Genomic DNA, 11254 nt, shown 5'->3' with positions numbered 1-11254 from the left:
GTGCCGAGCTGCCTCTTCCGCAGGGAGGTAGTTGGTGGATGCTCCCCAGTGCCCTCTTTCTCTCTCAGCCTGTATCCTGATCCTTTCCTCTGTAAAGAGCACCGCTTGGTCAGGATTCTGCGGTGTATTTGTTTTCACGGCTGCAGACAGCCTAGTGGGTTTTACTGCCCTGTTTTCTTTGCTCGCTTCTTCCTCAGCAGTTCTTCCAGTTTGTTCTTCCTAGAATGTTGCTGCTCCAACTTTAGCTTGTCAGTTTAACCATTTTCATATTCTTTGTTGTTGTCTGTTTGGGGGTTTTGCTTAATTAAAGCTTGCAGCAGGTAAAGTGCAAGTGTATGTATTTAATTTTTAAATATTGTTTTGAAAGCTGTGCTAAAAGGTTGAGAATTGAACTGGCCAAACACTTGTCACTGTTGCATTTTTTTTATTTCACTGTACATGATCATCCTCTCAATTTCAGGTCTGGTTTTCACTGGATGCTGCCAGATGTGGGGATTGGCAGGTGCCTCTTCTCTTACATGGTGTGGAGTTTCTTATAAACGATATTTCACTGATGCTTTTACTTACAAATCATTGCAAGACCTGAGTGGATACTTTACTAGTAATAAGTCTGTCATCAGTTAATATCTCTGGAACATCCTAAACTGTATGAGAAGGTAAAGCAAAACATTGTTATCTTCCTTTGTATTTTACACAAATATTTTCCCACCATTTCATTTTAAGTTTTAAATGTCATATATATTGAACTATTTCTAGTAAAGTTCACAAGTTTGAGCAAGGAAGACTTTAACAGGTGTTTTTCTCTGTAGTAATTAATGTGTGATAAATCACCAGCTGGATGTGTAAGCAAGGTTTTATCATATCTCACCTAAGATTTAGTCCAGCAAATTATCTCACTTAAAGCAGTATATTTACTTAATGTCTTCTTTAAGTTTCAATTTAAACTGAACTGCTCAGTTTTTCACGGAGCTTTGTGTCCTCAATAGATCAATATTTTCTTGTGCTGTCTTAATGGTGACTAATTAGAAATCATATAATCAGTATTGCAGAGAAAGAAAATATGGCAACTGTTGCTGTTAGAAAGAAAGAAGTGACTAGAGACCTAGATCACTGTGATATCCCATACTATGTTTCCGAATTTGTGGAAAGAGAAGTTGGAAATGACTATGATTCTCTGAGGAAGCTAGACAACCTTATTAATAAGCTATCTGAAAATAAAAAGCAATTAGAAGAACAGGTAAGCGTGTTTGTTGGTTTTTTTTCTTATGAATACATTTTGTGACTAATTAAGTGTGTGTGTGTGTATATATGTATATGTGCAGTGTTTTTATGTCAGACTTAATACTTCTCTGTGAATGTAGGTACTTACAGTTTCATCAGAAGTCCCCAAAAGAATTCAGAATGCCTTAAAGAATGCAGAAGATTCTAAAAAGTCTCTGAATCAGCTTCTAGAGGAAGAAACCCTTCTGTCTGCTTCAATCAATAGCCACTTACTGAAGGCTCAGCCGTTGATGGAGGATCTTGATGTGCTAATTAGTCAGATAGAAGAGTTTGAACGACACGTGGCTTATCTTAAGTGGGTTTCACGAATAGAGGAGTTAAGGTAAACTTTCCAAGTACTGTATGTGTGTTCTGAGACTGGTAGCCTAGCTTGGCCCATCATTAAAGTATTTTAGATTTGAGAAGTTTTTATCTTAATTTTCCAATATACAAATTATTCCTTTTCTCATATCTTTAATGAGGTTTTGGTCTTGACCTCCTGTGTTTTATAGTGATAGCATCCAGCAGTATCTGATGACCAACAATGTTCCAGAAGCAGCCAGCACTCTAGCATTCATGGCAGAGCTGGATATTAAACTTCAAGAGTCATCTTGTTCTCATCTTCTTGCTTTTGTGAGATCCACTGTTAAATTCTGGCATAAGATTCTTAAGGACAAATTGTCAAGGTAAGAGCTGTGCTGCCACTCCCTGGGTCTCCTTGTGCTGCACCATATGTTGGTGCTCAAGTGCTTGTTTTGCCTCCTAGTGATTTTGAAGAGGTTCTGACCCAGCTCCGTTGGCCCTTTGTGGGGCCACCACAATCTCAGACATTTGGCCTTGCTGCCCCAGCCAGTGCTCCTGACGTATACAACAATTTGGAGATGTTGTTTTGTCAGCTTCTGAAACTGCAAACCTCGTATCCTTTTAAATAGAGTTTGATACAAATCCTGTTTTAATACAAATAATAAATAGTTTTGTTTGTATTAACATTAGATTTTGTTGTTGTTGCCGTTTAAAAAATGCCAGGTGCCAAAATGTCCTTTTGGCAGTAGAAACATTGTAACTCCAGGACAGCAGATCTAGCCCTCTCATGGTAGCTGATGGTTCAGGTTTCACAAGGATCAGGCTTTACACACTTCAGCAAGGCTACCCATGTTAATAAAAAAAAAAAAGGTGATGTGTATTGTATTTTATTTTGCACAGTTAATCCTTTTTGTTTCATAGCCTTATCTGAAATCAGCCTTAATGATTTTAATATGTCCCATCCGAGAAGGAAAAGAGGGAAAGCTAAAGATAGCTCTTGGAAGTAGTCTTTGCAAAAAGAGGAGATTACAGAGGGATTTCAGTTGAGCAGCAACAGTAGTCTGCTGTTGAGGTTAATCAGAAGGCACTGATGCTCATTCTGCTGGTTATTTTTGTGAAGTAAATAAAGCACAGATAAAGCTCAACCAAGCAGTTTTTCCTGGCGTGATTGTGGCTGTTTTTATGATTAAAAAAAACAAAACAAAACAAAACAAAAAAGTGGGAAGATACAAGGCCATTTTACACAGCCCTGAGTTGGTAACAGTTTTGGTCTGGCTGACTGGGTCACTTTAATCAGTTACCAGAGAACAGGAAATCATGTTTCCTAATCTCATGAGTCTTTTATCCTCTTTTAACAAATAGGAGTAAGTGTGTATCTTGGACAGCCCTTCTTTGGTACTGATAATGGTGGGTTTCTGTTGTGGGGTTTTATTTATTTTGTGAGTTTCCTAAATCAAACTGACTTAAATGACTTGTATTGTCACTAAATAAATAATCCTTAGCAGTCTGAGTTGTATTAAATATTATACAAGCCGAAATATTTTGAGTATCCTTCATATTTGAGGAATTGTATTGATTGCCTAATACTGCCTTCAGCCAATGAGACAGAACTAAGAAATGTTTTTTTTAGAAATCCATTGTATTGAAATTATGATATTGGGAGAATTCAATGCTTAAATTTGTCCTTGACTGTCATGCTTAGAGATGAACTGTTAAGCACACCTAAACAGTTGCCAGAAAAGTACTCTTTACCCCCATCACCACCCATTATCCTTCCGATGCAGATCATGCTGAATCCTCTTCAGAAAAGATTCAAGTATCATTTCACTGGAAACAAACAAACAAATGTTTTAAACAAGGTATGGGCAAAAGCACTTTTTTTTTAAATTGCTTTTTAAAGCAACATATGGATTGCTGTGTTGTGTAGCTTTACTGAAATCTTCCTTTCTGAAATTAGGGTTCTTGTGCCTACCAAAGTATGGACAGGCATCAAGATAGCTCTTGGAGACTTCAGAATCACAAGGATTTTCTCTGGGCCAGGGCATATTTCTCCCATATCCACATCCTTTAGAAAACATTACTACAATCTTAGACTGGCCCCCGTAATGTCAGAAGTTTTGATTAATATCTTCTGTCTCCTTACAAATGGTTTTGCACAGTTCCCTGTTACTCGATCCTTATTACTTCAGCTCAAAGGCTGTGCAAAGCTGTGACTTAGGTTTTTAACATTCATTCACTACCTCCATGTGACTGAAAATGTTGGATTCTGCTGTTAGTATATAAAATGTGATTAGTCTAAAAGCAGTGTTACATAATTATTTTTCTGGCTTACTTTTTAATTGACATGTGACAAGAGATGTCCAGTTTACCAGTTGGAAACTCACTTTTTGTATGAGCTATCTTCAAAGACTGAGGGTTTTATCATTTATCTGAGAATTCTCACTGAAACAGGTTTCGGTGTGTTCATGGTGCTGTAATGCGTCTGCACAGTTTGAGAGCTGTTTTGTGACAGTTCAGTTGCACAAGTCTGTGTGCTTGTCTTAACAGCCTTGGGTAAATGTAAACATCTGCAATCTTGGTAGTTGCTGCTACAGTGCTTTTAAAAATAATGTTATATGTCAGTGGGGAAGAAGTTCTTTAAACATGAACAAAATTATTTCATCGGCAATTGGGAAAGTTATGTTCAGGAGATGAAATTTGTGAACAACTGTCTAAAAAAACTTACAAAGAAAGGTTTATAGGTAATCCTAGCATCAAATCAGAAGGATTCCAACAGGGCCTTGCTCAAATTTCAGTTGGGTATTTTGGTTTGTTGTTGTTTTTTTAAAATAATAACTTGGATAATGGAATAAAGAAAATAGCCATGTAAAATATTTGAAATACATCAACCTGGAAGGGATTTACAAGTATTTCAGAGGACAGGCTCAGAGTTCACAATGATCTTGGCAAGTTGGGAAGGGAGTGTCAAAAAGCAAAACCCAACTGTGATGAAATTCAGTAGACAACTGAGAATTAATACACAAAGGAGAAGCGAACACACAAAATGGGGAGAATCAGTGCAATTTAATAGAAGGTTCTTCAGTGTTGGGAGTGAAAAGGGTAACTGCTTCCACTTGCACCAATATTGAAAGGCAAGTTAATAAAAAACTGTAGCCCATATTTTTAGGAATGGAAACTGAAAAAGTTTAAAGGCATTAAAATGTGAAGTAAGAATTCAACAGATTCCTCACTTCCAGAGAGAAGGTGGGATTGAGGTTGTGTATAATGACAGTAACAATGCAGCTACTGGGGAGAGTTTTCTTCAGGAGTGCATCCTTTTTGCAGTACCAAGAAATAAATGCTACACAGAAGAACAGGAGGAAGTACATGAAGCAGAAAAGTGCAGCTCATGAGTGAGAAAGCAGTAGAGAATGGGGAGATAAAAATGGAGCTTTTGCTTGAGAAGAAACAGAGCAATTGCTGCATTTAGGACAATTCAAATCAAGAAATACTTCTTTGATAGTGTTTTTGTGAAAATCAAAGCTAAGTGAAACACGGTGAAGACTTGTGTGGTCTGAAATCAGGAGAAGGTAGAGGAAGAGACTAATATTTTTAGAAGTTAGTCTTAACATATTAGTAGCACTTATATGTTGTTTGGAAGCATATAATTTTTTATTTTCTATTTTAAATAAGCCTGAGTGGTATTTAACACAAGTACTTATGTGGATTGGAAATCACACCAAGTTTCTTGATGACAAAATCCAGCCAATACTGGACAAGGCAGGATCTTCAGTGAATGCCGGGGTAAGCACTTCCATGGTTTTATGTACTTGAATGTGTAAGTCAGTGTCTCACAGGTGTTTGTGTAGTCCCACTTCCACTGGTTTCCCCAGGTATGTGCTGAGACTTGACTCAGCCTAGCAGCAGTTTGTGTGCATGTTTGCACATGTTAGTACTTCTATGTTGATTTCTTTTTCCACTTCTTTCTTTCAAAAGCTTGAATTCTCTCGTGCTCTAGTAATGCTGATTTTGGAGAAGCTGGCTGCTGATATCCCATGCCTGTTATATGATGATACACTCTTTTGTCACCTTGTGGATGAGGTACTTCTATTTGAGAGAGAGTTATACAGCGTTCATGGTTATCTCAGCAGCTTACCCAGTTGCATGCACATTCTGTCAGAGGAATCCTGCTTCCAAAGGTGGCTAACAGTGGAAAAAAAATGTAAGACTTCCAATGGATTTTGCTGGCCTTTATATTTCACAATCAGAAAGAAAAAAAGTATGTGTATACTTACACAAATAGCTTTCTCAAATAGGGTAAGTCACTTGAACAAGGCTACTGCATATGACACACAGGACACACATTTTTTTACTCTGATTATTTTGACTAAAAGTCAGTCAGACTATCATAGTGCTTCTGTAGTTTGTAGGACTCTAGCCCCTAAGTTGTATGAAATCCAGTAGGTTTATTTTTAGGCAAATGTTACATTTTTGCAGACAAGGATGGACTTTAAATGGAAAATAAGGGAAAGGTGCTGACTTCTGAGAAATGAAGAATAAATATATAGGAATGGAGCAAGCCAACTATGATACAACCAAAACCAACCCCCTAATCAACTGACATGGGTGTTTACTGCAGGGCAAATGCAGATAAATTGAAGCTGGTTTTGTATGAAGCCCATCATTAGTAGTTTTTATAACCTGAAAATGTAAAATGTAACTTAGTAGAGAGAAGGCTTTTATGCTTATATATATATATATTTTTGGGGGTGTTGTTAGAATATTTTCTTTTTAGTTAAAAACTTAATGTACAAGTTTTGTGCATCTCAGTTGCTCTTCAGAAAATGGACTCAATGCTTTCATCAGAGGCTGCGTGGGTATCGCAGTACAAAGATATCACTGATGTCGATGAAATGAAAGTCCCTGACTGTGCTGAAACTTTTATGACTCTCTTGTTAGTTATAACAGGTAATTATTAATCTATGGGCATTGCTTTTGCTTGTAATGCAAAGTAAAAAAACTTTAGCTTAACAGATTTCTTATCAAATATCCATTGTCAATAGCAGTCATCAAATAATGTTGTAAAGTTGTGATGTTTCCTGTTCATTTTGTATTTCTGACACTAACTCAAGCATGAATAATATTGAGCTGGAGACATGTTTACAGAATAATAATTTAAAAATGCATTTGATATTTAGGATGTTAAAATGCATTCATAGTTAATATAATAAAATTGTTTACAATGCAGTAATAAAAAAATCCTACTATTCTTTTTGACTCTTGGCAATTTAGAAGCCATTAAGTGACGTCTGCTCTCTTGGAACAGAACATATGAGCAAGTACATTTTCAGAAGATACTTAATTGCCTGTTCAGTGGCTTTATCTTACTCTGGACGCCTTAGGGGTGACACTTGATAATGTGGTATAATCACATATTCCTTAAAGCATGTGAATACAAAATGCTAGTGGAATCACGAGGGGGGAGAATGTAGTTTCTTTATGTGTTTAGCTTCTGCATTGAGTAGTTTCCCTGACGTAGTCAAAATATGTCAGCTGTTTGAAATACCATATGATGTTCTTACAGGCATTTAAGGCTGTATACTAAGACAACTATAATGTTTCTTTTCAAAAAGCTTTTTTTCAGTGTTGGAAAATTGAAAACCATTTTATTAATGTCTTTTCAGACAGGTATAAGAACCTTCCAACAGATTCCAGAAAACTACAGTTCCTGGGCCTACAAAAGGAGTTGGTTGATGATTTCAGGATACGATTGACTCAAGTAATGAAGGAAGAGACTAGAGCTTCCTTAGGATTCCGATACTGTGCAATCCTCAATGCTGTTAACTACATAGCAACAGTGTTGGCAGACTGGGCTGACAATGTAGTAAGTAATTATTTTACTTAAAAAAAAAACAAAACTAAAAGTGGACTTTGGAAGTTAATTTCATAACAAATGCTTTATTTCCAGTGCTGTTTATCAGAAGAATTCATTACTGAAAAAATAAAATTAGGTGTAAATTCAGACTGAATAAAAGATGTATAAATAAGGACAGATTATTGTTTGAGAGATCTAAGCTGTATTAATTATAAAATTTATATGGAAATGCAAAGGGAGCCTGGGGGATGGAATAATCTGAACAGGCAAAAAAGTAGTCTCCTTTATATGCTTTGCATTGAAAAATAAAGGAGTGAGTTGGTTTTGGAGATTTCTGAGCCACTGCTACGGCACTGACGTTGCAGCATGTGCAGTAGCCCTTGCACGCTGCTTGAACTGCTCCCCTGGCTGGTCAGCATCAGGGCATTCAGCACAGGCCATTTGCATCACAACACCCTTAGGTGTTGCTCAGAAAAGCCACCCGCTGGTAACTGGCAACTATTTTGCTATAAAGTAGCTGATAGGACAAGAGGGAATGGTTTTAAACTGAAAGAGGGTAGATGTAGGCTAGACATAAGGAAGAATTTGTTCACTGTGAAGGTGGTGAAACACTGGCACTGGTTGCCCAAGGAGGTTGTGGATGCCCCTCTCTGGAAGTGTTCAAGGCCAGATTGGATGGGGCTTTGAGCAACCTGGTGTAGTGGGAGGTGTCCCTGCCCATGCAGGGGGGTTGGAACTAGACGGTCTTTAGGTCCCTTCCAACCCAAACAATTCTATGATAATAGCCTGGCAGCAGCATCACTTCTGTAACATTTCAGCTTTTCTATGCTTACTGATACAAAAGGTCAAAAAACCTGTTACACATGAAGTCTGTAGAAATAGGTACTGTGTGTGAGATGGGCAGCCTGCAAATTGATTTTGTCTTCACAGGAAGCTGTGGCTCTAGCAGAGGATAATCTTGACCCGATAGCACAGCAGCCTTCATGCTGTACAGCTGCCTCTACTCAAGTGTCTTGATCTCCTTAAAACCAAAACTGACAAGTCATCACTGCTCATTAAACTCAATCCATTTTCTTGCTGTTTTCAGCCAGCACATTTATGATTTAATGAACAATTATTTCTAAAAGAAGTTACAATTTTAGATTCTAGCTTACTTGTGCAAACATTAAAAAGGTCAAAGTCAGGGTATTTTTAAGCATTCTGCTGTCAATCTTCAAGTACCTTTTCAGTATTTCTCTCGATCTATTCCCATTACTGCTCTGCTGTTGTACCTGGAACCTGTATCATTTCCATCTCTAGGATTAAACTACCATGGGTTGGTTGGTTTTTTTTCACTAAATCAGAACCATGGGGAAAGATAAGACAGTGTTTTTAAAATCTTAAAATGTTAAGTTTGAAAGTGTGTCAGGAGTGTGTTTTCTAGAACTGTGCCTATCAAGGTTCAAACACTAAGATTAATTTTTGTAGTACTGAGATCTGGTTTTGTTTCTCTAGTTCTTCCTGCAGCTCCAGCAGGCTGAGCTGGAGGTTCATGCAGAAAGTAACACTGTCAGTAAACTACAGCTGGGGCAGCTGGCCTCGATGGAGAGTTCTGTCTTTGATGAAATGATCAACCTTCTGGAACGCCTGAAACATGACATGCTGACTCGTCAAGTAGATCATGTCTTCAGAGAGGTCAAAGATGCAGCAAAACTGTACAAAAAAGAGAGGTGATTCTGTCTGTTTACTTTCTCCCCATGTTATAATATTATTTCCTGTTAAAAATACTGAGGTAAACAAAGGCAGGAATAGCTCATAGGCAAAATTATTTTCCTGATTAGGAATGGCACAGGGTTGTAAGTTTTGGAAAATTTTCATAACGCTTACTTCAACACTGTTTTAATGCTGTGTTTTCTAAAGTAGTTCCACAATTAGTGGGCACATCTTAAAAACCCTAGGAAGAATTCTGGATCAGTCTCATTTGAACAAGAATTATTTTCTTCATTGTAGTATTGAAAAGGTAATATAAAATGGCCTCTAATGACTGATCTGTCTTCACAGACTCATAGAGCTTCTTGAATGTTTGCTCCTGAGTAGAATTTCTGAAGCACTTCATATAAGGAATACAAGAACTTGTTGATTTTCTAGATTAGATGGGATGTCTTCAAATGGCACGTTCAGAGATTTGTAACTAAAGCATGAGTTTAATATTAAATGAAATTTAAACATAGACTGATTATTTAGATTTGAAATGGGGAAGAACTCTGACCCATTGTGAACGGGGTAAGAATTTTTTTTAAAAGGGTAATCTTAATTAAAGTGGTTGTAATATGAATACTTTTATTATAATGACTTCAGTGCAATAATGTATTTCAGGTGGCTGTCTTTACCATCTCAGGCAGAGCAAGCAGTAATGTCTTTATCAAGCACAGCTTGCCCCATGTTGTTGACCCTTCGGGACCGCTTGCTGCAACTGGAGCAGCAGCTCTGTCACTCTCTGTTCAAAGTTGTCTGGCAAATGCTTGCAGAGAAAGTGGATTTATACATATATCAGGAAGTAGGTATCAGCAATACGTGACTCATGCAGTACAATGTGGGTGACAGTGACTGGCCTAAACAGCAGATGCGCCTCTTTGTGTTTGTAGATAATTATGGCAAATCATTTCAATGAAGGAGGAGCAGCACAACTCCAGTTTGACATGAGTAGGAATCTGTTCCCTTTATTTTCACACTACTGCAAGAGACCAGAAAACTACTTCAAGCAGTAAGTAGGCAAAGTTCTGATCTATCTGTATTTCAAAAGTGAATGTCCAGATGAATACATGTGGTTTATGTATCACCAAGATGTATTCACTGTTAGTTTTGATCCACACTTACAATATGTGGATATTTTTAAATCAATACTGAGCATGGTGTTCAGTCTTGAACACTTGAAGACAAAAGATCATATATTGGCATTTTAGAATTGGAATATTCGTGTGGCATGTTCAGGTTTAAGGTTATTTTATAAAGGTAAGTCATACTTACAGGTTATTCCCAGCGTAAGAGGAAACAGATGCACAGAGGAACCATAAAAATAATGTATAATGGGTACATGTGTATCTGTTGGATTTAGACTAAAAACAATGGAGAAGGACAGGGTATCTGCTCCATAATGGTATTAATTAGGGAAAATGTTAAGGTTCTAGCAACTGTCTACTAAATTGTGCTCTTAAAATACACTGAGTAAGAGGTTCCTTATTATCTTAGGGGAAAATGTAGTTAGGGGAAGCTAGACAGATTAAGGTTAAGTTCTATGCTGTATTTTTAATATGACTGCAGAAACTTAGGAAGCAAAAGCCATGGCAAGCACTGGGAGGCAAAATACTGATGTTTATGAAATGGGCATGCATAATGGAAAAGGCTTGGACAGTAAGAACAAGTACATGGTTTGCCTTAATCTAAGCAGTACTTTTCAGTTCAATACTTCAGATCCTTTTCAAAAGTCGTTGGAGGGACTTTTGTTAATCACTGTGTGCACAAAATTAAGTGTATCTCATGGGTGCTTCCCATATTAATCCATGTGACTTTTTGCTCTAGCATAAAAGAAGCCTGCATTATCCTGAACCTGAATGTTGGCTCTGCCTTGCTTCTGAAGGATGTCCTGCAGTCAGCTTCAGGAAATGAAACAACGTTCAAGCCAAACCAGCCATCTGCAATAGCAGCACTAAATGAACTTGGAGTTTATAAATTAAGTCAAAAAGATGTTGAGATTCTTCTCAATTTGAGAGCTAGTTGGCCAAATAAAGGAAAATAAAGACTTTCAGAAATGGTTAATAACTTGGTTTAGATTATTTATTTCAAAGCAAAGATGTTATA

At 37.2% G+C, this 11254-nt stretch overlaps 1 protein-coding gene across 1 annotated transcript; it reads left to right on the top strand.

Annotated features, from left to right (window-relative positions):
* Window positions 1-559: 559 nt before the first annotated feature.
* On the top strand, window positions 560-11215 carry RINT1 (RAD50 interactor 1). Its single transcript, XM_051613107.1, has 14 exons — window positions 560-656; window positions 1042-1237; window positions 1362-1603; window positions 1773-1946; window positions 2027-2176; window positions 3266-3422; window positions 5236-5346; window positions 5539-5764; window positions 6373-6510; window positions 7227-7426; window positions 8912-9126; window positions 9773-9953; window positions 10042-10160; window positions 10976-11215. Exons 1-14 carry the CDS (start codon window positions 649-651, stop codon window positions 11190-11192), a joined length of 2334 nt encoding a protein of 777 aa, XP_051469067.1. The 5' UTR covers window positions 560-648; the 3' UTR covers window positions 11193-11215.
* Window positions 11216-11254: the final 39 nt, after the last annotated feature.

This window comes from Apus apus, chromosome 1 (genome assembly GCF_020740795.1).
Source record: "Apus apus isolate bApuApu2 chromosome 1, bApuApu2.pri.cur, whole genome shotgun sequence".
NCBI lineage: Eukaryota > Metazoa > Chordata > Aves > Apodiformes > Apodidae > Apus > Apus apus.
This window is presented reverse-complemented; position numbering and strand designations above follow the sequence as displayed.